Below are 27,520 nucleotides of genomic sequence, written 5' to 3'. Positions count from 1 at the left end.
TGTACTTCGGTACAATTGCGTGCCACGCAGGGTTTCTTGGAATGGTAAAAGATTTCAAATCTTCTTACACACTGATGTCATGTTTATTTTGAAGTAGTTTAGAAAGCCAGTTTCTTTTGAGTTACTGTATGACAGTAAGAGATTGATTTTTCAGAGATAGAACACAGATTATTAGAACTTTTAACAAGATGTGGTTTGGGCTGCTTATTTTATACAGCTAAGCAATCTAAGGGTCAGTGAGGGGCTGTCTTGTCCAGAGGGTCCAGATGATGAATAGCAGAGCTGAGGTCTTCTTTTTTAAAGGCTGATTTTATTTTCCCCTTTTATTCTGCAACCCATCTAGAGAATAAATATGTAAACTTACCTCTTTAGGGAGAAATGGGGAAATAGGAAAATTTGAATACTGCTTAACGTGTCCTGGCAGATGGACGGTTTTTCTATGGAGTTTCATGAGTCTGTTAGATCTTGTGAAACTAAAGTGGAAGTGTAGAGGTGATTTTGTGAGTTTCCAGGGTTCTGGAAGAATTGTCAAAACAAAATTTTGAGATAGTAAAATGTATATCTGCTTTTTTTTAAAAAAAAATAATCTCTTAATTTTAGTGTCATGATTAAAAGTTTTTGAACTAAGAAAAAATTGAAGCTATGAGTGCTTGTGATAGATAATTGTGGAGAAGAGCTTTGGACTGAGTGTTAAGGATAATGTTTTAAAAGCCTTTTTGTTATGGAAAATGTTAAAGCAGAGAGCATCATAAAGTGAACTTGCTTGTGCCCAGCTTTCAACTGTTATCAACATTTTGCCAATCTTACTGCGTTTACTATCTCTCAGTTTTTTGAAGTTTTCTTAACAGTAATTCCCAGACATTATGTCATTTTACTTACAAATACCTGTAAGTGTTTCAATACACAGTGACTTTTCTTTTTAACAAACCCCAATACTATTGTCAGTGTAACAAATATGACAATAATTCTTTAATACTACCTAATATATATTCCATGTTCAAATTTCCCAAAATATCTTGTAGACTGTTTTGTTTCAATGAGGATCCAAAATGGTCCGTTTACCATATTTGTATTTTCAGCCTATTTTTCTTTATTAACTATTTTTATAGTAACTCCTTTTTCTATGTCATTTATTTCTTGAAGAAACCACAGAAATTAAAATTTTGTGTTCAATAAATACAGATAAATGAGGAAAACCAGATCTTCCTGCCATTCGTGGCTGCCGTTTACTGAGCACTTACTACCCTTGAGGGCTGGGCCAAGACTTTACGTGTATTTTGCTTTTCAACCCTATTAAAAGAAAAACCATTTTACAGTTCATTAAACTAATCACTACAGAGATTAAGAAATTTGACATAAATCACGCAGATGATAAGTAGCCGAGGTAGAATGGGAATACGTGTTCATTTAGCTGTAGAACCCATACTCCACACACTGCCTTCCAAACAAGTCATTGTGATGTGATTTGCAAGCTAGTTACAAAACCTCTATTACAGTTTTTTCCCCTAACATATGAAACGTAAATGCAGATAAATGCACATAATATCAGAAGGGTTCACGGACTCCAGGGATTCATGCGTGCTGTCCTTGGATTGCACTCATGTTAAGAATCTCATTTCCATTTAATACTAACATGTTGTTAATAAACCATCCTAAAGTCTTGGGGCACCTGGCTGGCTCAGTTGATAAAGCACATGACTCTTCATCTTGGGAGCATGAGTTCAAGCCCCATGTTGGGCCTAGAGCTTACTTAAAAAAAAAAAAAAAGAAGAAGATAAAAATAAAAAAAGAAATAAATAATCCTGAAGTCTAGAATATCGTATAAAAATATATATGATATATATAAATATATATGATATATAAATACATAAATGATATATATAAATAAATGTGATATATGATCTATATAAATATATACAATATATCAAAAATATATAATATATAAATATATGTGTAATAGTTGTGTTTCAATTTTTTGCCTTATGCTTAGAGCACTATAATGGTGATCAGGAAACTCCAAGTACTAGCGTGCCCTTAGACAAATACACTTAATTTCAGTAAATTTTGAGTTTTCTCATCTGTAAAATAACAGAGTTGAATACTAAGGTCCCTTCACGTCCCAAATTCTTTGATTTTAAATTAATTGAATGAAAGAATTTTTAGATCTTCGGTTACTTGAGTCTTTAAGCTTTCCTTAACACGGATCTTTTTGAAAATTCAGAAAGTTTTCCGATTCCTAATTTTTAAAAAATGTTTAACTACTCTCTTTGAATAACGCAGTAATTGGGCTGTTTGTGTGCTTGGAGGCACCATATGTTTTGTCTTATAGCTGAGGAATGTGCAGCTCTTACAAATACATGTCCTGTCCTGCGCCGTCCTGGTACAACAAATGATTGATAGAGATTGAGTTATTATAACAGAACCTTGTTATGGGATCAGTGTCTCCTACTTTGAAAATAAATGACTCAGCCAGACGGCAACATTTATTTTCTCTAAATGACTAGGGATGTAGCAATAGGAGACCATTATCCTGTGACAATATTCTGTTTCATTGACATTATCTCACAAATGTAATTGGTCCATTACTAAATAGAGGTTTTGTTACTGATCAATTTCACGTGATTTCTAAAACCATTAGGATAATAAATATGCCATCATAGTAATTTCATTGACAGAATGTTCTTTTTTTCTTCATTTACATTTGTTAGAGGAAAAATATAGATTTAGGTTGAACTTAAACACTACAATTTATACCGGTTTTGACTACTTTTCCATTAAGAGAAATAGAATATTGTGCAGAGTAATCATATTTGCATTGAGCTGCTGAACTAACGACCTTAACATTTTCGTGATTTTTTTCTCTACCACACGAAACCACATCAAATCATAATTGTTCCTAAGCAATTAGTTTACTACCTCAATTTAATGATTTTATTTGAAATAAGTTCCAGATCATTTCTAGGACTTTCCTGTAAATCCACTAAAGTAACACATCAGTTAAATCAACCCTAACCATTACCAGCACGGATAATAACAGCATTAGTAACAACAGAAACCTTGAGATGTCTTGTAGCATAAATGTTTCTAAATGCATGGCTTTTCCCCAAATGTTCTCCTCTAAAATCTCATCTGTAATCTTGTTAAATTAGAACTCTTCCAGTATCTTTCTGACTTTTACAGTTAAGGTTACGGTATTGATTTTATTTTATAGTCCATGGCTCTCAGATGCTTAACACTAATAAGCCTCCATAGCCAAGAGGTTTTCCCCAGAGGCATGGTGAATAGCAGCTATTTACCTATGCCAGTACTTAATAAGGGACTAAAATATACTCCAAATCCTGCATAATTGTGTGGTGTTTTTCCTCCTTTCAAATGAGGTTTTCTGACATTACTCGAGACACTTTGTCATTGTCTGTCTGTTAAAATGATATTGCTTAATGGACAAAAGCATTTTGAAGTATTTTTAAAAAGCAGTTTTCATTTATTCAGTATTTATTCTTTTAGCACTGTTCTTCGTTATTCAAAGGTTTCTTTCTTTCTTCCTTTCTTTCTTTCTTCTTTCTTTCTTTCTTTCTTTCTTTCTTTCTTTCTTTCTTTCACGTCAGGAAGGTGTTTGTGAGTTTCAAAGGGGTTTGAGTTTTAACTTTGTATTGGGTGTAGGTGTAGCCTGGAGACTTTTTTTTTTTTTAATAGAGATGTGATAAATAGAGACTTGTAGTAACATGCAGCTTACTGTGCTCGGATTGAAATATACAATAGAGAGAGACTTAAGCTATCACAATGTTTTAAATTGCTGAAGAATACAGTAATATGCACAAGTGTAGTTAAGATTAAATAACTCAATGATTAAAGTAAGAATTTTCATTTATTTAAGATGAAGGCTACCATATTTTCTCCTTTAAAAAAAGAACTGATTTCATTTTAAAAAGAAGATTGAAAAATTTAATTGAAGATGCTATCTTATCTCTTCTTAACGTAGCTTGCCGTTTTTCAGAGTTATTTTAGAGTGTGATAAATGTAAATATATATATGGAGATACTTTCTTAACATGGCAGCTAATTATTTTTTTGAATCATCTGGCATCATCATGAAACTACTGTAGTGGGATTAAGTCCATATGTCTTGTCATAACATTCAGAGCTTTTTGTTAAGTTGGAGTGTGTGGGAAGGACTTATTCACATTTGCCACACAATCATAAAATTTTACATCTAGAAGAGTCTTTAGAAACAGATATTCAGATATTCTCTTTTCTTCACTTGTATTCTCAAAAATACATTGTTTTGCCTTTAGCCAACTAAATTGCAAATGTTACATTTAAGCATTTCATTTTATATTTTTGCAATATCCAATACCTACGACCAATAAGGCATTTCCTTACTTTAAGAAGGAAATAACTAGAGGTGCCTGGGTGGCTCAGTTGGTTAAGGGTCTGCCTTCTGCTCAGGTCACGATCTTGGGGTCCTTTGATGGAGCCCCGCATCAGGCTCCCTGCTCAGTGGGGCATCTGCTTCTCCTCTCCCTCTGCCCCTCCACCCACTCGTGCTCTTTCTCTCTCTCTCTCTCAAATAAATAAAAATCTTAAAAAAAAAAAAAAGAAGGAAATAACTAGTACCATGACAAGATCCAACATTGTCCACCATTTATAATACTCTGTGGAGCCACAGACTGTATTTCCACCCCCCAAATACATATTTTACCTTTTTTTATCGTAACAGTAAAATTACTTATGGGAGTTGTAGAAAAACAAACTGTCAAATATAAAAAGAAAATAAAAATCACCTATAATCCTATCATACAGATTTTAATAATATAATGGTATTTTACCATGTCATTGAATTCCCACTTTATGCTGGCTGCATAATAGGCCACCCTTTGCCTATACTGCACGCTTTTAAATGTCTACTTTGCTTATGGATGTGTAAGTAGTTTGCAAGTTTTTATATAATAAAGACACAGTGATCATCACCATACAGGTATCTTTGTGCTTGAGTCTGATTATTGTGTTCCTGTCTAGTTCTACTCACTGTCCCCAAACCTAGCATAATGCCTGGCACCATGTCACCAAGTAGATAGTCAATGAAATTCTGTAAAAGGAATAAATACATTCCTACTACAGAATTACTGAGTTAAACATTGTCCATTTCAAAGGCTGTTGACAAATACTGGTACAGAATCTAGGAAGGTCTTATGAATTTACATTACCACTAGCGGTACCTGAGGGGTTTAACTCCACTGTCATAGCCATAATTTTTAAATGTAGCACATGGCTCTATAAGCCATATTTATCTATCTTTCTGTCTATCTATATATCTATTTATCTGTTTTTAAGTAGGCTCCATGCCCACCGTGGAGCCCAATGCAGGGCTTGAACTCATGACCCTAAGATCAAGACCTGAACTGAAATCAAGTAAAACTGACTGAGCCACCCAGACTCCCCTCTATAAGCAATTTTTAAACATCTCCTCTGAAATATATTTAAAGAACAGTGTCTCCATGACTTTTTGACTCTACTCATGCACCTCTTTCTTGTCATTTATGTTTCATTGAAACCATGCTGCATCACATCACATTCTCTTCCCCTGAGCCAGGACAGCTCCATTTTGTCGGGGGAGGGGGGGAAGGAAATATGGGGAAATGGAGATAGTACCCCCCTCAGGGATTGTATAAAGTTTCAAGGTAAAGGTATAGCCCACAGGCTCTGTGTCCCTTCTTCCTTCCGCTCCAGGACACATTCCCTCAGGCTGCTTCCCAGCCAGCACCCCTTTCTCTGTAGGTAGAACTTGTTAAGGCTAGGATCTTGGTTCTCCACAGGGAAACAATAGAAATAAGGGCTTCAGCTCTTTGGGCTGGGAATCTCCTAGGCTTGATAATTGCTGTATTTTACATAACGTTTATATGGTTATAAATAACCTCTAAACTTCCCTCTCCTCCTCCTGATTTACCCCCAGGCAAAAACAGAGGAAGTGAATCCTTGGTCTCTGGGAGCATTGGGTTGGCAGAGCTCTGTTCCCTGCCTTCTCCTTGTCCTCTGGGCACGGGGCCCAAGCTGTTTCCTTCTCTCAGGACTGACTCTGGATTTATGGCCTGATGTGCAAGTATCAGATTTCTAGCTCCTGAACTGGTCCCACACCCTAGATGTGATAGCCTCTCATTTATTACAAACAGCGTTATTGTTTTATGCAGATAGCTCGTTCCTTTCTCATGTTGTCTTCCAGCTGCCAGCCTGGCATGTTCATGGACAGCAGAGAATCCCCTTTAGCTGAAGTTCGTTTTCACTCTCGGTGTTTTGTGTTGCTTGACAGAGTTTCAGCGGAGTGATGAATGAGTTGACCACCTTTGCCTCATCCAGCAGTGGATTTGGTCTCCGTCTCTGTGATTTCCTGTGTCCAGAGTTTTTATAAATTTCTAAAACTCTAGGGAAAAAAAAATCAATGAAAGTCTAAAACCTGTTAAAAAAAAAAAAAAAAGGAAGCCTAGAAAGCTATGAGAGGTATCACCTCGGTAAGACTTATCAATATAACATAATCTTGCCAAATCTTAGTCACGGGACTATTGAAACTAAGTGTTACCACATATGCACTTTCCTTCTTTGGTCTCTGTCCTGCTCATCCTAAAGGGTCAAGGGTAACAGAAGCTTCCCTATTGCTGTTTTCATTGCACCTTGAGTTTTCTTCTGGGAAAAAAAAAAAAAAAGAATCCTGTAACATCTGTTTAGCAGCTTGATAATGTAAAAAATAAAGAAGGCATTTTTAATAATGACGATGACTTTTTAAGCACTTCATAATAAAACATTACCTTAACCTTAACTGGAAACCAGGAGAAGCCAGCAAATGATGACTTGTGCCTAGAGGGCTCACTTGGACTTGTTTACAAGCACGGTGTATAAATAAGAAAGACAACCTACGAATATGGAAAGGATTGGACTGTTAAAATGTTTTGAGACAATTTGCTTCTTTGTTAGAAATATGTTTTTCTAAATTACCAGAATGGCACAGTTAATATATTTTAATTTAATGTTATACCATGCTGAAATTAATAGCTTCCAGAAATTCAAGAACTCTTGTGTGCTCTTACATAATTGATTTGAAATAAATAGTTGTAAACCGTCAGTGTCATTCTAGGGAAGAAGAATAGACTTTTTTTTTTTTTTTAAAGAAAATGATGTGTTTTCTATGTAGGTGATAGAAATTCGATTTGTAACCTCAACCTACTCAAGCATATTGGAAAAGCTAACATATTGCTCTGCTCTATGTGAAAAAGGAGCAGGTGTCCCAGACAGGCAGGTGTTAAGGTGGCTGTTAGAGCTTGCCCTAGATCACTAGTTGACTTCAGTGAAGTTCTACTAACAGGTGGCTAACTGATTGGAGTGCCATGTGACATTTATCCCGGGAGCGACTTGGATGACAGGCTGCTACAGACCGAGGAAGGGGTCTTTGCTTTGATGAAGAAATTGCCAAAACTCATGTCTCATTAGTGTTTCCTAAGGTTCTTTGGAAGTGAACAACAGTTTAATTAAGGGCTGACGTAAACACGTTTCTGCACACTTTCCCTGCAGCATTTTATCACATTAGAATTGATCAAAATTGCTGCCTTGGGCTGACTTGAACAGATATACATCTGGAGCGCCATTTGTGCAAGCTGCTGATGAGTCGAGTGCATACGCTGGGTTTCACAGCAACGCGCTTCCTTTGTAGATGAAATTACCTTGTTGGGAGATGAGTTGATCTAACTCTTTATTTGCTTAAGCCTTTATCTCTTTGAAGTGATGCTGTGAAATGACTGACACATCAGGGCTTCGGATGTATGTATGTCCCAGTGCCAAAAAAATGATACTATGGCCGGTAAAAATTATGGGGTGACTTGATTTTGCAAAATACTTATTTAAGGCTATGCTCGAATCTAAATGAACCCGGTTATATAAGTTGAGCTTTTTCTTACATAGTCACCTTTTATTATGTATTTGCCTTCAGAGTTGGTGGCTAAGGCCACAGCTGATTGCCCAGTTATAAATCTAAACATGGGTAGGGACGATGAAGAATAACACCATGAATGTGAATTTTCCTTTGTTTTCTTGAATTAGCCTCGCTGAGTTCTGTCATGAAGAAGAATCTTCTCTACAATCTCATGTCACAATTGCAATTAATGAAGTTTTGTATTTGTATTTGTAATAGCTGTCCTCTCTGCTGAGCTGGAAGCATCACCAAGTCAGGGAGCAGGTGGTCTTATTTAACGTCTCGAACTTGAGGCCTTGCCCTGGCTTCTCACACTTAGTAGAAATGCAGTGACTGATTTTGTTTTCACTGTTTGCTTTACATTCGGTTACTTCTCATCTGGTGGCCTCTGCTCATGCAGCCATGCATTTTACGATATAGCGACGGGTTATTTTATCCATCTGGTATACCAGTTATCAGTTCACCATCCACCTGCTTTCACGTGCAGGAGATTCTGAGATAAACTGCCCAGCCGTTGTCTGCTCTAAACCTCTTCGACTGTCTTTCGGTGCTAGATTTTTAGAAATTCTTTTCCTTAGCATGTTCTTTCAGCCTCCATATGTCTTTGCATCTTTAATAAAATCATCTTCTGTAGGAGATAAGCTATTAGTCAACTCAAACACACACACGCACTCTCACTCACGCACTCTATGGAAAGAACAAGTACAAAATAATAATAATAAAAAAAATCCATCAGGTAAAATCAGACAGAAACACAAGATCGTTAAGGAAATCTAGACCTCCACAGTCCCAGGAGGGAATGCTTGAAGAGAAAATAAATCAAGTTGGTTCAGTGGATAAAATACTGTTCTATAGCTGGAAAGAGGGTAAGAAGACATCATTAACTAGCCCAAGGGAATGTCCTCTGCAAAGAAAGAGTTAGAAGCACATTCCTCCTGGTTCCCTCCCCCTCCAAGAGGCCATCAGTAAATGAGTTTAGCTAAAGTTTAAATAAAATGGAAAGATAAGGAAAAGAAAAATGTGATACCATCGTAGATCTTAAAGTGAGGAAGATTTTGTCTGAAGGGGAGGAGTTCCACTACTGTTTTTATAATGAGCTATGAGGAGGATGGCCTGGGGGGAGACTAGACAGGAAATTTTTGATTTAACCAGGGACAAGTGAAAAGGGTCGAGGGGAAGCTACAAGAAGCAGAAGAAAAATATGGAGAGCTTTTGGAAAGCGTTTCCCTCCAGAGATCAATTCATTTATAAATTGTTACTTTCCAAATCAAATTTAAATGTCTTTGTCTGATGGCAAGCCCTCACTGACCTTTGCTTCTTTCTCATGGACCTCCAGCAACTCCTGCCTCCTTCCCACCACTAGAAACACCAGCTAATCCTTTTCTCATCATCTTGCTTCTCTCGCCAACTTCTTTATTTCATGTATTATTCAACGTGTCCATTATTATGTATGTATTATTATTCAACTTATTATATATTTATATATTATTCAGCTTTATTATTATTCAACTTATTTTCAACTTAATCTTTTTATGTATTATTCTTCCGGCTTGAGGGACAATACACTGTGAAAAGCATGACATTTGTTTTTCTCCACAGAAAGGTCACTTAAAACCATCTCTCCTATATATTCATTCCTCAAACATTTTTTTTTAAATTTCTGTAGCCTAGGAGTGCATTAAAAATAGAAACAGTATCATTTTTCAGTTTGGCATGAGGTCTACCAGACTGCAGACATTCAAAATAAAATTAAAATCAAAACAATACGAGTTTGATTCATGATTAAAATGTAATAGCTAGAAACTCTACCCTTCCTCCTCCCAGATAATTGACATTTTCTTTTTATTCTTTCTCCGTTGCTGTGAGTTTTTTTTCCTATGACCGTGGTGGGGAGAGGGGTCACTTTGTGTCCCCGGCACACTTAGCATTAAGGATGGTACCCACGCTGGGTACCAGTATATCTTCATTGATTAATGGGCTCAAAAATAATTACACGTAGTGGGAAGACAATGGCGGTCAAGCCCACTTTCTGTACTGTCATTCTTTATCTGTTTCTAAAGAAGTAGTTTCAGTAGGACGGTGGACCTTCCATTCTTATTTTTACTGTTATAAGTTCGCTTGACTGAGGAGAAGACAATTTGTGGTCTCTTTTACAATTTGAAGAGTGAATTTTTATTTCCTTCTGCTGTGTTGGCCTCTGTAATTCCTTGGTGTGTTCTGCACACGAAGGTACCATTATTATTCGGTGCATGCCTAACGAGAATCCAAACAATAAATGGACCTGTAATAATTACCCAGGAAAGCCAAGTGTATTATTTTGAGTAAGACAATGCAAAGGCTTCATTTCTCAAAAATTACATCATCACTCATCTTCTTGAACTTCTGGACAAACACCCCTGATTTATGTGCTCTTTGCAGAAGAAAGTAACTCAGGTGAATCCGGCTACGTTTAATGAAAATTTGGAAGCAGTTACAGTACTTGCAATAGCCTGGATTGAGCGTCCCCAGAAATGACGGAACTAGAATAACACTCGTTCTGCTTCCCAAGCTCTGGTCATATTTCATTGTTCTTCGGTCATGGACAGTAAATGCTCTATTACTCGTACAAGGAGCCTTTTTTTGTTTTAAGATTTATTTATTTATTTGACAGGGAAAGAGAGAGAGAGAAAGAAAGCACGCGTGTGCGTGCAAGCGGAGGGAGGGGCAGAGGGTGAGAATCCCTGAGCATGGAGCCCAAAGAGGGACTTGATCTCTTGACCCTGAGATCATGCCCTGAACCGAAACCAAGAATTGGACACTTAACAAACTGAGCCACACAGGTGCCCCTATATGTGGAGTCTTTAGAAACTGATTACACTGATTAATTGTATTTGAGATCTGTATTTAAGCACAGGTAAAGCATAAGAGTGTCAATAGATTTCTTTTTCTGATAGTTAACTTTAAATTTAAAAATTTGGAATAGATACTTGCTACGTTATCTGCAAAGTGAGGGATGGAATAAAGGTTCTTTCCACTCCTAAAGACCTGTATGTCTATGCTTAGCTTCTAGCCGGCCAAAACCTGTATTTGCAGTGTTACCTTTTAAATCACATAGCCCGTAAGTGAAATTAAGTATTATTTCTGGCATTTTGAAGGTATCTTAGCTGAAATGAACTTTTTTGGTCTGTTTTTAAATGGTCTCAACATTTTCTCTCTTTTTTTGTAGCAGCATTAATTGCTGTGGTTTCATTAGCAATTTCCTTTCTTCGTTTTTTTCTTTTTGAGAAAGATGTAAGCAAATAGTTCGCCAGCGCGTCAAAGTTCTGATAGGTTAGTGACAGCCAGTTAGTCACAAATTACAGCCACAAATGCACCTGTCGTTTTTTGTAGACTGTGATGTCTACTGTTTTAACAGTGGCATATCCATTCTTTAAGTGTCGGCGTGCTGAAAACACATATTTAGTTTATTGGATGCGTTTACCAGAGCTTATGTAATTTTTCAAATGGTAAATCATAGTGATAACTAGTTTCTTATATTAATAGCACCATAAATTTTTTTAAAAAACAGCACCATGAGGTCTTTTTCTCTTGTTAAAAAATTTTTAAATGAATATTTTACATATATATATATATAATGCGTATATATATATGCATTATATATATTTAATGTGATGAGTTTTAGGTTTTTTAAAAAAAACTTCTTTTTTTAGAGCTACAATTTGAAATATTTACAAGTGAAATATTGTGCTGCCTGCAATCTGCTTCAGAGTGAAACGGGGGGAGTGTAGATGGGGTAAAGGCGAAATCAGGTTGGCTATGAATTGATAACTGTGGTAGTGCTATCCACCATAGCAATTGTCACACGGTTATATAATTCCTTTTTAATTCGTGTGTATCTCCTCCTTAGTTTCTAAGTTTTGTAGAGGCTGAAACTTAATCTAGTTCACCATTGTGTCTCCAGCAACTGGTGCAGTGTCTGGCATAAATTAAGCCTTCAGTAAATATTTATGGAAGGAATGTATTAATAAATCTGTCTTCTCAAGTGGTCTCCATGTTTGCTGTCTCCATTTTGGCTAATTCATCCTCCATGTACTTTCGGGAGGGACAGCTTTAAACTGTAAATGTGTGAGCATAGTTTGCTCATCAATAGCACTCCCCCATCAGGGCAGGCATTCAGATGTTTATACACAAAGTCCAAGGCCCCTCATTGTGTGGGTCCTGCCAGCACCTTGCTCCGTCCTTCGTTTCTGTATTTCACCACTCCGTAGACTACTTGTACTACTTGCTTATTCTACGCTCTCCTTCTTCAGAACATTTCCTCTCTTTGGGAGTGTCATCCCCATCCACATTTTAAATATGGCACCATTGAGGCACCTTTCTTAACCTGGGGGGCTGAGGTGGTCACTGTCCTTGTGCAGTGAGGCCAGCAAACACCGCAGCACAACACCCCTGCTTTCAACACGCTTCCTCCCTCTCCACTGTTGACAGCCATTTTCTTCTTATCGTTTTCCTCTTCACTGACAGTGAGTATCCCCACAGCAGTTACTTTGTATTTCTCATAACATCCTCACTTTACCTGGCAAATAGAGGAAGCCAATAAATATTTGCAGAATGAGCAAATGAAGGAATGTACTTTTTCTTAAACAAGTAATGAGTTTTCCATAGAAGATGTTAAATCAATGATAGACTTACCAGCGTTCCCAGAGGTTGTTTTTCACATTTGCACCAGGTTTTCTTCTGTTTTTTTCCACAGTGTAGTCAGCAGGTCAAAAGACAAACCCCTGAATCATATAAATCTAAGAATGAAATGCTGAGGTAAAAAAGACCTTGATGTGAACCAAGGCGCCAAGGGAAACATGATACTTAGTTTTTCAAAAGTTCAAGATTTGTTTAGTAGGAGAAATAATTCCGATGATAATTTTAATAAAGGCTTGGGTTAACTTCAATGGAGATTGTTTCTGACAGATATTTCAAATCTCCAACATAACTGGGTCTTTGACCCTCAGTACATATTTTGTAGAAGAGCCGAAGTACAGAAATAATGAAATGTTGGAAAATGAGATCTCTTGTTGTATTAACCTGAACTTTATAGCTGAAGAAAGTCATAAAGTTTGGCTTTTCCCCTCTTCCTTTGCAGATATGTCTTCTCCGACTACTATGAAGAAGCCTGAAAAGCCACTGTTCAGCTCTACATCTCCACAAGATTCTTCCCCAAGATTGAGCACTTTCCCCCAGCACCATCATCCCGGAATACCTGGAGTTGCACACAGTGGTGAGGAGTTTCAAGCATAGAGGAGAAACCTCCCTCTTGTTTGCAGAGCTCACTCTCAGGGATGGAGCAAGAGTAATAATTATAGCTGTGGCGGCCATATTTTCTCAGCCAAAAGAGGGAGGGTTGTGATCCAATCAAATATTTTTTTTCTTATCAATATATGAGAAAAGATTTCCAAAGCATTCAATTACATAACATTTGTGAATGTATTTTTAATTGCCTTTATTGGAAAGATTACAATCACAAGAAATTAGGAGATATGGGATACACAGTTATCTTAACTGTAGCTTCAGGATTGGCCCCCATTCTATATATTTGACCAAAGAAATACAGAATTTCAAGTATATTGCTGAGTTTGGAGTATTTCCAGAATCATTAAGATATACAGACACTATTTCCATAGATGTTATTTTCTATACAAAAATCAATATTTAATTACTTATTTAGGAGTGAAATTAATCAGAAAAATAAAAGAGGTTCTTTGACAATTTTTTTATGTGCACAAATAAATGTGGGCTAGGTCATTTGATATTATGTCTAAAATCTTAATTTACATAGGAAAAAGAATACAATATTTCACATTTATACGTTAAAGAACAATTAAGCTAAATCCCCTTTCAAAAATTAAAAGTGAGATATAATTAATAAGCAATAAACTGTATACTTTCTACCTATTATTCGTGAGCCCCTAGAAAGGAGCATACTGAATTTTTTGTGAAGAATCTTTGTATATAAATATGTTTGTAGCAATACCGTTATTGCTTTAAATTTATAAATAGGCAATTTCTTATTCTTCAAACAAATCGAATCTGGTTTTTAAAACTTTATTCAAAGGATATAACTCCAGTTATAAGAAAAGTCCTTAGCTTTGATCTCCAAATACATGTTGATATGTATTTTTGCTGTACTTTAAAAATGCATGGCCTTTATTGCTATCTCTAAGAAAATTATAAAATTAAGAAAGGACTATACAAATGAATGTGGTATAAAATTTTTATATTTATATTGTCTGTACTGCTAAAATAGGTCAAAAAATCAGTAACTATTTCATGGATCTGTAATGTTGAATATCTGAGCAGAATTAACTCAGCAGTCAAATCATCCATGCATTATGAGACCTGATTATAATATTCAGATTTCTGACATTGGGGAAAAATTAAATAGTACACTTTTATATAATGAACCACGGAAACCCAGATAAGCCTTCCGCCTTGGTCCTTCACCAGCTACTTACTCAATATGTAATGTATTAAGGCCTGTGATAGGCACCTTGGTCGTGAGAGACAGTTTCTGTCCTTAAAGAGCTCACAGTCCAGCGGGGAGACAAGGGGACCACATCAGCTAGGCATGAAATCTAAACAGGGCTAGACACTTGGAAAAGGATTAGATGCCTGGAAGAGATGTGTTCTTCACTAAAACTTGAAAGAGTGAGTTCGCCACAAGAAGGAAGAACAAGGCAGGAGGAAGGTTGTTTCAGAGAGAGTGAACAGCCTGCTAGTATCAAAGTCAGAAAGGGCACCGCAGCGAGGAACTGCCATCTCTCCAAGGATCCACGAATATCTCCATGTGGCCTGCAAACAGAGAGTGGCCAGGCATGAGGCCCATGAAGTGAGGCGGGGCGGGTTTCCCCCAGCCCACAAGCACCATACAAACCTGTGAAGTTGTAGGGCTTTTATTCTGGAAGCAGTAGGGAGCCACTGAAAGATTTTTAGCAGAAAAGTTACATGCTTGCAATGGCATTTTACAAAATTCATTCCTGTGAGACTGTAAAGGCTGTATTGGAGGAAGCACGACTAGAGGAAAGGAGACAATTAGGAAGGCTTTGCAATAATGTAGACAGGAAATGCATATACACGTATGCATGTATGAATTCTTTCATAATGAAGGGAAACTTTTTCTGCCTTGTATTTTGCGTTTCCTATTTTCAAGAACTAGAATGACCTTATTGATATGAAATACCCTTTTTTTTTTTAAAGATTTTATTTATTTATTCGACAGAGATAGAGACAGCCAGCGAGAGAGGGAACACAAGCAGGGGGAGTGGGAGAGGAAGAAGCAGGCTCATAGCGGAGGAGCCTGATGTGGGGCTCGATCCCATAACGCCGGGATCACGCCCTGAGCCGAAGGCAGACGCCTAACCGCTGTGCCACCCAGGCGCCCCTGAAATAGCCATTTTTTACTTTCCGTTTGAAATAATATATTCTACTTAGCTTTTATTGGGCCAGCCACAGCTTCCGTGAGCGCAGTACAAGAGAGCCCAGAGCCTGAGCCCTGATTTGATATGTGCCAGTTCCATTGAACAAAGATCTCTTCCAAAACTATGGGTGCCACCTTGATCTCAAAGCCCAAGGGGCCCAGGATGGAGCTGCGTACATATCCTTCAAGGGTTTGCGTACAGATGTGGGCGAAGACCATGGTTACATGGTCTTCATTTAGCTGAGATTAAGAGCACTTCAACACCAAGTAAAAAAGTTGCCCAGTTTAACTCGAGTGTTTGGATCTCCTTCAATTATACTTTCAAATGGGTGTACGTCTTCAACACAGTAGTATGTCAAAAAGGAGCTCCATTTGCAGAAACATATAATTGTTCTCTGAAATGCATCCCTTTGACGGAGGATGAGCACACTTCAGTGTGTGGAAAGATCACATGAGGCACTTGTTTAAATTGTACTTTCTGGTGCCTTACCCCTGGAGGGCCTCATCCAGTAGGTCTGTGGTTAGGCCCAGGAATCTGCATTGTAACAACAATCCAGAGGATTCCGAGTGACCCAGACATTCAGGAAGCAAAGTTGTGACCACAAAATTGAATTTGTGCTTCTTCACTGAGATACATTCTTAATTTCTCATATTTTCTGAAAAAAGCTTTCCTTGGGGAAGATAAGTAATATCCCTTTAAAAGTGTGTGTGTATATATATATATATATATATTTTTTTTTTTTTTTTGCACATAATTACAAAGTTGGAGATAAGTTAGTCCAGATGATTTTCATTAATAGGTCATGGAAAGAATTTATTTTTCATATTGTTTGCTAAATTGTCTCATAAAACACTAAATATTTATCATATGTAATTTCCTATGATTTGGATCAAAATATTAAATAGAAACAGACATTTAATCTTCACTTCTACATACACTCGTTGGTACTCTTAAGTTGTACTTATGTGCTGATTTTCCTCAACATTATAGAGATAATGATCCTGCAATTATATTATTTTCCATTTTTCAAACTTAAGAATTATATTTCAAAAACAAAACAATAAATTATGGTCATACTGATGTTGAAAAATTACAGCACAATTAAACATCGTCTACCTCGCATATGTTTTACATATTATTTCCCTTTATAAAATATGTGATTTATTGGTAAGTTAGTGTGTCTATATGAAAGTTTAAATTCACATTTCTGTGTGTTTTATTCTTGGTCTTATCTTAATAACATCTGTTAAGCTACATGTAATAAAAGTTAGAGTAGGAAGAAAAATAGTTACAGAGAGCTCTTTTGGTTTTGAAAGGAACATTTTCATTAGGAAAAAGAGTTCCCAGGCCCCACGTTCAAATGTTCATAAGCATTTGTACAATGCTCAGGTAATTATTCTGCACATTATTGTTTCCTAATTATTGGCTTCGCTTTTAACCAACCACCCGCTAGGACGTATAAGGAAAATATTTATTTAAAAGTGGAGTACACTTCTGTTTTGAATTTCGGTAGAGAGTCTGTGGGTGCCCCTGCCTTTTAATTAATGCTGTGAGTTGGTCTGGACTTAAGACACAAAGACTTTCTGATCAAAGATTGTATTCTGATGGGAAATAACTCTGCTTAAAGGAACGTTTTATGAAATATTGGCTTAACCTATAAAAGAGAAACTTCCTTTGTCTCAGCGTTCATGGAGGTGGAAAGCCGGAGCGCTAGTTCCCCAGAGCGGGCTTGGGTCTGTTGTGTTCTCTCTGCCGGTGTGGACCGTGGAGTCCTGCGGGAGAGTGTGGGTCGGTCACGGGGAAGCAGTGACGAGCCGCCAGCCGGACGGTCTCGCAGGTTCTGGGGGGCGGGCCGGAGGGGCGGGCGCCACGGCTGACGTCAGTCTCCCCTTTTCTGTCCTGTGCAGTCATCTCGACTCGAACTCCACCTCCACCCTCACCGCTGCCATTTCCAACACAAGCTATTCTTCCTCCAGCCCCATCGAGCTACTTTTCTCATCCAACAATCAGATATCCTCCCCACCTGAATCCTCAGGATACTCTGAAGAACTATGTACCTTCTTATGACCCATCCAGTCCGCAAACCAGCCAGGTAAAAATGAGAGAGCAAATAAGATTAGAGCCTAAGGGAGATGGAACAGGTCTGACGCTAAGACATGAAGCTTATTCAGACAGTATGTCTGGCAGAACATCAAGCTTTTGAAATCCATCTTCAGGAAGTTTCTTGGTGACTCAATAAGTTTTTATTCAAAGGTGGCTGAATGACAGGTAGGAAGTGTCTTGCCCCAAAGGGGCACATTTGTGAAGATGTTTCTGGTGTGATGTTTTTGAATTTTCATTGACTGAGAAGAAAGTTTATGCAGAAAGTACCTTGACAAAAAAAGCTCAGAGCTGGAGTTCACACCTCTGAAATACCTGGTTTAACACAGAGACAAAGTGCTTATTTCAGGCAGGAGCAAGGTATGTGCTAAAATAAACACACACAAAAGAACTTACAGTTGTATTTATAGACCAACTATTAGGTATTAAAATAAGCTTTGGTAATGTAAACATTTTCAGTGTTTGATGACTACTTGAATATTCTTTGCACAGACATGACTACATTTAATAATGAGTGACATTACCAGAAGTGTCTTCTTTTTTTCTTTCTTTCTCTCTCTCTCTCTCTCTTTTTATAAGCAGTGTGCAGTGGTTTTAGGGACTTTCATTGTGTAAGTGTAGTGACTCAGGTGCCTTTCTCACTCTTTAAACCTGTGGCTTCTTCAATGGAGAGGTCACTTCAAAGTGATCTGATACAAGAGGATTTTTCATGATCAAATAGACAGACTTTGTGCCGAAACTGGCACAAATTGTAATATCCAAAATCTGTAATGTAGTTTTGGTCTTAAGGTGTGGTATTTGGCATTGCTGCTTTACCTTCAAGACTCCTGTCCACTCCTTATTATACCTTTTCATGCTCTGAGAGATTGTCATAAGCAGTCTGTCATTAATGCTGTTCAGTTACTAAAATGCCAGTGAATAGTATGTGCATATTAATTTAGAATTAACAAAGAAAAGATCTGAAAAAATCATTTTTGGTCATAATTGTTAAACTGAAGCAAAATGGTCTTTTTTGAACGTTTTATTTTGAATAACAACATAGCCAACACCATTTGGGTTACTTAAAAAGTTACCTGTACTCTTAGTTCTATTGACTAATAATACTAAACCATTCTTGAGTTGTGACTTTGTAGTTAAGCCATTTGTATTTTAGAAGAAAATGTCCAAATGGTATATAGCACTTTTGATGACTATAATAAGAATTACTAAGTAAAACAGTGGGATCTTAATATATCAGTTTAGAAATAAAATTTGCTGTCAGATCGTGGATTCAAGAGTCTCAGTTCCATAGAGCATTTTGCTAGACTCAGCTGGGAACAGTGCGCACAAGGTCTGATTTTAATTTGTGTAGAATTTCCATGAATAACAAAGTCTAATTAAGACATCCATTAAAAGTCCTTAACGTTAATTCAGTGTGGAAAATCTTAGAGTTCCATTGGATTTTTTTTTTAACTGATGTCTTAATTAGGCACTGTTAGGGGAAAAATTATGCAAATTAAAATCAGGCCCTTAGTGTTACGCATTTCTTTAATTATTCAGTGCTTGTTTTAGGTATATTTCCATTTCTTTATAAGTTAAGAGGGCATATTAGGTGATAATCTGCCTGTATTGTTCTGCTTTTCTTCCTATTTTTAAGGTAAAGATCCAGCTTCTAAGAGAAGCATCTTACTTTCATCTCAATTAAAAAAAAAATCCCCTCTCAGGGTTTTGTATAATAGGAGCAATGTACTACACAGGGTAATCCTTTCCTAATGCCCTTCAACTTCATCTTCAGATAAGATGTCTCTCTTTTCATATCTATGGAATGAAAGTTCATCTAACAGCCTTAAAAGAGAAGCTTTCTAGTATAGCTTCATCTGTTTGAACCCAGTAGAAAACCCAAAAGAAATAACCCTCCCATACACCCAGACCCTGAGTTCCAGAAAAGTGATCTCTATCGGCTTGAGACCGACTTGGTTCTTTGTCAGTTTTACTTTTAAATGAGACAAATGTCTGTTGGTTCATGTTGATTCCATTCCAGTAGACAAAGCTTGCAGAATGGGCGAGGTAATATCAGATTCTGTGGCAGCGTTTTCTTGACATTAGTGTCATTCTTCCGTCCCGTGTTTTCAGGTAGGTCCTATTGAACTGTTTCGGTGAACAAGGTACACAGAAATGCTTTTTACTACCGAATGTACCACCAATGATAAAACGAGATCGCTCTTCTTTCTTGAAGAAGATACACAAAACAGTCTTTTGCAATGTTCAGATAACCAGAAGCCGATGGTCTGCTTAGAAAAAACTACTTTTTCTACTTGAAAGGAAAATGCGTCTTTCTAGTAAACTGCAGGATTGTTTTTTATGGGCACATCATAGCTGCTTTGATTTTTAACCCCCAACTCAAAACCAATTAATTTGCATTTCAAAAGAGGACTCTCGCTACTTACCTGGTTAGCTTTAAAAATGGCGGGGTGGTGGGGGGGGGTGATGAGGGCTTGTTCACCTGTGGTGCACTATTCCTTCCCAAGTATCTTCCAGCCCTGCACTATTTTGATTGCTAAGTCTAGCAACCGAGATGCCTCATCCTCCCCACAGCAATTGGGAGATTAAGTGCATTGCTGGTGCACCGATTAGAGTGAGACAGTCATGCTATTCAGTGGATTATTTTAAATAAAATTAGTTTAAAGATATAACTCTCTCATAGGTTTCCGTAGGGCGAAACTCTGGTCCATTTTCCTGACACAAAGTTAAAGACTTAAAATTACTCATGATGAATAGGCAGGATATTCAAGAAGTCCATTTTCTTTATAGAATAAATAATGTGGCCTCTGAGGAACCCAACCAAAGACTTAGTTCATGTCTGTAAGTTACAGTATTTAAGTGTTATTAGCTGTTCATCTTTTTGTCTCAAGAAACGTCTCCTGATAATTTCTGTGCAGGTATTTAGATACATATTCTGCCTCATTGCATTCTTTGCCTTTAACGGTGCTGATGGTTAAGACTAAATATCTGTGGAGAACAGTCTCATGGCAAATCGTTATGTACACCATACAGTGGAGAATTCCAGCATGAGTGTAATCAAGAATAGCGTTCTCTGTCTAGAAAAATACATTCCAGTATTTTTTTTTTTTTTAAACAGTGTACTCTTAGGATTTTGTCTCCTACCACAGATACTATTTTCATACCCGGGGCTAAAACTCAGATATTAATATCTTTTCTATCATTGCCCTGGGGATTTTCTCAGTTGATTCCCACAAATGTCAACAATAATGTTTTGTGTAACTCTCCGTACCCAGCAATGGAGGAGTAACTTAAGTAACAAAGTATATTTGATTGCCCTCTGCTTTACTTCAGCACATTCTAATTGACTTTGGAAATCTTTTATTTGTAGCTGTAAGGTCAGACCTAGTCCATCATTGTACATCATTGCGTGGATCTGAAATTTTAACTGCGTTAAGTATCATTCTATCTGCGGAGATCCTCGAATCTAAACGGCTTGATGTGTGTGTCCGAGCGTCCCCTTGTGTGACGGAGAGCTAGAGTTTTTGAACTTAGAAGATGGGCCTTGACTATAAATGATGGAAACTATTGAGTTCAATGTGTTTGATCTTCTAGATACCCCCGTCTTCTTTGTGTCAGTGATAGCATCATTAGGTGAAAACTGTGTTCTGAAAGCCCAGACTCACTGCAGGAAACGAAGAGCAGAGGAGAAGGAAGCATGGTTCAGATTCTCAGTAGCTCAGGAAGGACTCACATTGTTGTCTTGGGCTCAGCATGTAAGTCCCCACTTGAGTCTTCTGTGCTACCAAATGAAAGGATCAGTTCTACCTGGCTCTCTGGGGTGTTGTAAAGATGAACCCACCGAGGTAAAGTGTTTCGAAGGTGAAGACTTTCTTGGAAACACTGCTGCTGCTTTTTATTACTAACCGCTGGTTGGTCTCTGGGACTCAGACTTGAGAGGGCTTGCGGCGTTGCCGGCAAGTACGCAGGGTTCCCCCTGCCAAGTGTGCTGAGTGGAGTTGTTGGACGAGACGACTGCCTTTTGGATTGTTTCACCCGGCGTTCTGTTTTTGTTTTGTAGCCTAACAGCAGTGCTCAAGTGGTAGGGAAAGTGCCTGGCCATTTCACACCTGTCTTGGCACCCTCTCCCCATCCCAGTGCAGTGCGACCTGTGACCCTGACCATGACAGATACTAAACCCATCACTACATCCACTGAAGGTGAGGCAGCTTCACCTACAGCAACCAGTAAGTATTTCTGCAGGAAATGAGAAATGTCCATCCAAGGCGCCATTGGATATGTGATCCAAGGTGGAGAACACGGCAACGTTTCAGACCCGATGGAGATTTCTCATTTGTATGGAACTAGCAGGCATGTATGTGGCCTGGCTGTCACAAGCTCTCTCTTACCAAATGCCACTCCGTACACCATATTTGAAAAGGGAGACGCTTATCTGGTTGAATAAACAGCTGTCACAAAAACGAGAAGTCATGCCTGCTCGTTCAAGGTATACATTGAAAAGACACCGAACAGCATAATGCAGTGTACTCCGTCACCCAGAGAGCTCAGATCATTGTTACTAGTTGGAGCATTCCTGTAGAAATCTGTGCCCTTCGCAAGGCAGATTGAATCAGTGCCTCTGAAAGATAACTGCACGTTTATATTACCGTAGGTCATGTCATTGCAGAAAAAACAGTTACACGATGTTGGGTGTGACCGAGAACATTTCGAAGCTGAGTATTAGGCACATGTAAGCTACCTACACGTTCATTGTCTGTGACTTTTTTTTTTTTTTTTTTTTTTGCTAATCATGGTACATCAGGTAGTATGCTTTTTAACATGGCCACAACATTTTAAATGCCAGAGATTTAGCCAGAGAACTTGACATAGAACATACCAATAAACCAATGATTCCTTTGCTTCTTCATACAGACTACTCATCAATACACAAAAAATTATTACAGTTTTTCAATTGGCTTCATCCAAACGACCGGCTTCCTAGAACTGAAGCTGGTCCGGTGGAATGGATAAAGTTCCAGTCAGGGGGAATTAGCAGGCTCCTCATCAATTATGCATTCTATATCTGAAATGCAGAGGCTCCATTTTCTTTCCTAGAGCAAAAAAAATTGACATGCTCTGGAAATTTCTAAGTGAAATTACAGAGACACCACTGACTCTTTCTTTCTCAGGCTTTGGAAAGATGCTTTTTTTTTTTTTTTTTTTTTTTTGGTGGCTTCTGAAAACCCAGGAAGGAACACTATAAGAAAAAAGGACAATACTTTGAGGGTACAGTGAATTCAGCATTTCTTTCTCAAAATTCATGAGGCCCCATGGCCTCATCAGTCCATGTGGACTTATAATTGCCATCAATAATCATTAATGTTTGTAACTGGTCTATTGGTAGAGGGTCCAGTGAACACTTCCCTGAATGCGCAGATGGATGAAATCCAGTCAAGGAAGACTAAAAATTCTTTTGTTCTAATGGTTAGCCATGTACACTACAGCCACTAAAATACTTTCAAAAACAGATGTGTTGGCGTCTTTTAGCCAAGTCAGCAATTTAAATAAAGGCAAATAGAAAACAAAGTTGTTTTTTTTTTAAGTTTTTGATCACAGGATAAAGGACCCAAACCAAGTTCTAGAAACTTCAGTTACCTACTCTTCTAGTGACATTAATAGATGACGTTCAAGGGAAGATCAGACCCAAATGATCACAGCTCACTGAGGGAGTGCTGTCAGCCTGCTTGCTAATGGATTGTTCTTATACTCACCTATAAGTTGGTCAAAAAGGGATCTGATTTGACTGATAAAATTACAAAATATTCAGAAGGAGTATCTTGGTTGTATACAGATGGCTGCATCAGCCCATTTTCCACTCCCGCATAAAAGAAATAGAGTGAGCTGTTTTTCTTCCCTATACACAAACTTGCAGCTCCAGGTCCCGAGACTGCGCTGATAATGAGAAATTGGTCATTGAACTCATAAGTCCATAAAATTAAAGAAAACACATAGACCAAGGAAAACTCTTTCTCATGGCCAAAAAGAGAAAATACCACAGACTTGTTGCCATTCTATAAGGGTGAGGCTTATCTCCCGCTGTCCATGCTGTACGTTGAATTCCAGAGGCCTGGAGATGGGGGAGGGACCCCCGGCTCTTATGGCTCCCCTTGGATGGGCCCTTTATTCAGGAGTAATTAACGCTGACTTGTGAACATCTTCACTGTTTTAAAAAGTTGAGCTAAACAAGCCTCAATGGATCTAATTCTGCAACCCTTCGAATGAACATGGCAGAATCAATATATTTGGTTTAAAAAAAAAAAACTTTTAAAGATTAGTGTCTGGATTTCTCATTAATCTGATAGTGTTAAACCAAACATATAAGCTTCCTTCAGACATACAGATGTACCATGAGTGGTGAAAATGTCGTTCCTCTCTTTATTCCAGCATCGGGCAATGGGATTGCTTTAGTGCTGGCAACTCCTTTCCTTGTGAAAACAAACACATCTTTAGGAATAGGGAAGCGTTTTCTTTGGAAAATTCACTGCATACCAAAAAGCACCTCTACAAAATGTACTTAACAAGGTGAGGCTAAATAACTAAGGAGTGTTCACCTTAGGTACTTACTGCCCGGTGGCCAAGTGTTTCAGAGAAGACATGGCCCCCCTCCCCGGACCAGTCACAAGAAATTGACTTTCTGTGCTCACGGAAAAGAAAACATTTTTTTCAAAAACATGTCTATCAAACTTAAGGTCATTTTCACACTAAAGAAAATACTGACCTAATTCACTCTATATGATATAATAAACATAGGCTCCTCCTTCATGTTGGGAATATTAGATTTTCTCTTCAGTAAGACGTGTTTCATTGAGTATCATCAAGCACATCTGCTTCAGTCCCACTCATTACAAGCTTTCACTTTTCCCAGTACTTTCAGTCTGCTTTTACATTTAGAATCACAGACCATGATTGATTATCCCATTATTAGGCAGCTAATATCCGGTGAAACAGGACGAGTAGGAAAAGAAAGGACTCTTCTACTTAGCCAGTCCTTGGTTTTCCTGCAAGACTCTAACCAGAGCACATAAGTGTGAGATGCCCACAGCAGAGGCCGGGATACGGTTGATCGGACCAATTTTTGGGGAGGGGGATAAATGAGTTGAGTTGAGGTCAACTGCCATTTCTTCTATATCACTTGGTGTTCACTCAGACAAAAGAATAGAGAAATAGAGACACTTTTTTTTTTTTTTCGGTTGCAAGTCCCACATCCTGGGTTTTCTTTTTACATGGACAGGGTGTTCATTCTGATAGTTCACAATTTTTATCTTTGTTTTTGTTCTTCCTTAATCAGCCTACACAGCCTCAGGCACATCTCAAGCCAATCGATATGTGGGACTAAGCCCAAGAGACCCATCCTTCCTACATCAGCAACAGGTGGGCAAGTTTCACCCAGGTGTGACGGTGTAGCACGCTTTCGCCTTGGTGCTCTCTCCATGCTGCCTCTCAGATCTGGACTCAGAACGGGGCTCCCGGGGCTTCTGGGAAAGAAACTGATCATTTCGTTTTCCAGAATATTTTCTCATTTATCCTTTGTTTCTTGCCTCTCTAAACAGGGTTTCTCAAATTGGCTCAAGACCTTTTCCATCTCTGTGGCCTCTATCCGTAACACCCATGAGCGACAGGGTCTCGGCCAGGGTATCTTTCTGTCTCATTGGCTATTGGGAACTGACTAGACTTTAGCTTCCAAGGACAAAACATTGAAAACTGATTGAAAAGCCCGTTAGTGTAGAAGCGGTACCCAGTTTGTGTTTGTGTACTCTTTCATATTTTCCAGATGTTTTACTCCTCATTTCGGACTTTTAGTCCGAGAGGATGAGTTATGAAGCTAAAATCTCAGGCGGCACATCATTCCTGTTTTAATAGGTTTAAATTGGTTTACTGATTTCAGATGTGATAAAACACTTTTTTTTTGTTCTGCTTTCTTACATCATTTATGTTTCAAGTAGCATTTTAAATTTCACATCTCATTAATGCTGTAAATTTAATGCAAATGAAGTGTTTACCCAAACTGTGAAAATATACAGCCAGGATTAATGGTGGCTTATAAACAAATTAGCCACAGTCAAAAGCATGGAACATACAAATACAGAAATCCCATGATTCTAGTTACAGGATGACAGAAATAATTCCAAACGCTTCAGAATTTAAATATTTTTTATGATGCATATGTTTGCTGCTCTCAAGTTCTGATAGCAGAGCGGTTTGAAATTAACAGTGTGCAAAATATTAAATAGGGAAAAATAGGCTATCATGAATAAGAAAGAGCTGGTATAAACTGGCTCCTCGTTCATAAGTTGTACGCGCGTATGTCGCATCTGTCTGTGTTTTTACATATGTGGTCAGCCTGTGCAGGGACTCACGCCTGCTTATTTTGCTCTGGACTTGCCCACCTAGCTTCTGTCGTGTCTCTCTTAGCTGTGCCTCATGCGGAATTTCCAAGTCCTGCCCAGTTGCGGACCAAGGTAGCCGACCGCACAGATCAAAGGTCACCACATGCAGAGTTCAGAGAAAAATCATAAAGATGATAGCTTATTCAAGCTACTTGACGTTGTGCCAGATTTTTAAAAAGCAAAACAAAACAAAAGAGTGAGAACTAACTGAAAACATCTGTACACAGTTACGAAAATACCAAATAATAATTAGTGGTTTTGCCCGCCATTGGCTTTTCAACATAATTCTCTAGAATGTTGCTTTTTTTTCACCTCTAAAATTGCTATAATATGAAATGTGTTATAATTACTATAATATGGTTCTATTTGACAAGTGTATATGTTCACTGTGTTTTCTAAAAACATATGTAGGATTTATAAGTTTAGAGACTTGTTCTTTTAATAATCATTCCACATATTTTCAGAAATATTTTTACCATGGGATTGGCATTATTCTTTATGACACATCTCTATTTTCTAGTTAATTTTTAATTCAGAGACACATGCGTCCATTATTTAAACCTTTGGCCCCAAACACATTTAGATCATACCCAGTTCCATGTTTTTAGAAGCAGTCTTCCCATCTCCCTGTGCTAACCTATGGCGGCTTTAATTTTTTTTTTTTTTTTAACATCACTTATGACTAACGTTAGAGGCTCAGGGAATTATGATCACAAAAGTTCATCATACAAAAGTTACTTCTTCTTTCACATGTCCCAGGACAAATCAAGAAAACTTAGCAAGCATCAGGAAAGCATGAGTCTTAAGGTAGATGGAGTTCTGAGTACATTTTAATTAAAATGTTCTAAAACTACAAACTTTTCTCATCAAAGACCACCACTTCTTATTTAAGTGGGCAATGTCAAGTGAAGACCCCTTATAATATAAATGATATTTGTTTGGTCAAACACGGTTGGTATTTATGGAGCATACGATGCATATTGATCCTTGGAAGAGAAAAGCTATAGAAGCTTCAGAGCTAAACATGTAAGGTTCAATTCTATCGAGAATTGGCATTTACCAGGCACAAGGATAATTTGCCCTGTATATAAATGGAAGACTTAGTGCTACTTTTTGAAATGAAGAAGCTCAACACGCCACATTTATAATGAGCTACCCTTTTGAGGCATGCAGAAAATACATGTACACGCATCTCGTACTATACATGAATATTCCTGAAGTAAGTTTCCACTTAGAAGATTATTACTTTTATGCTTTAAAATTTTAAAAGAACCATTGAGCTGAAGTTTCAGGCTTACTATCCAGGAACAGAGGGACAGAAATAGTTTAAGTGACTTCAGTAGAGTAAGGGTTATGCTTTCCCACAGAAGAAATGAGATTGATTTACTGTGTCCTTTCATTACTTTACAAAGATTTAAAAGAGACCACTCTTGTAACAGCAAGTTCTAAATGCATTTGGTTTAAAGCACTCAGTGATGAATGAAAAGGAAAATCAAGGGGTACATGAAATAAAGGTAATCAATCATTTTATATTAGCTAGGAGAAATTCAAAATTAGAAAGGCAATGGATTTAGTCTGAGAGAGTTCTTTTAA

At 37.8% G+C, this 27,520-nt stretch overlaps 1 protein-coding gene across 11 annotated transcripts in view; it reads left to right on the top strand.

The window, feature by feature from the left end:
• The window catches only part of NFIB (nuclear factor I B), a 230,945-nt gene that overhangs the window by 175,779 nt on the left and 27,646 nt on the right, over positions 1–27,520 (top strand). For 4 of the 11 annotated variants that reach the window (XM_026506525.4, XM_044386923.3, XM_026506524.4 and 1 more), the window contains exons 7-8: positions 13,070–13,204; positions 17,309–17,493. In XM_026506525.4, the coding sequence (XP_026362310.1) occupies positions 13,070–13,204; positions 17,309–17,493 (320 nt within the window). Of the gene's footprint in view, positions 1–13,069; positions 13,205–17,308; positions 17,494–21,561; positions 21,728–24,828; positions 24,912–27,520 lie in introns of all 11 variants that reach the window. The other 7 variants (XM_044386922.3, XM_026506520.4, XM_044386920.3 and 4 more) reach the window with 3 other exon arrangements.

The sequence above is a fragment of the Ursus arctos genome, unplaced genomic scaffold (genome assembly GCF_023065955.2).
Source record: "Ursus arctos isolate Adak ecotype North America unplaced genomic scaffold, UrsArc2.0 scaffold_18, whole genome shotgun sequence".
In the NCBI taxonomy this organism is placed as follows: Eukaryota; Metazoa; Chordata; class Mammalia; order Carnivora; family Ursidae; genus Ursus; species Ursus arctos.
The sequence above is the reverse complement of the archived record's forward strand: the minus strand, read 5'-3'. Positions and strand labels throughout refer to the sequence as shown.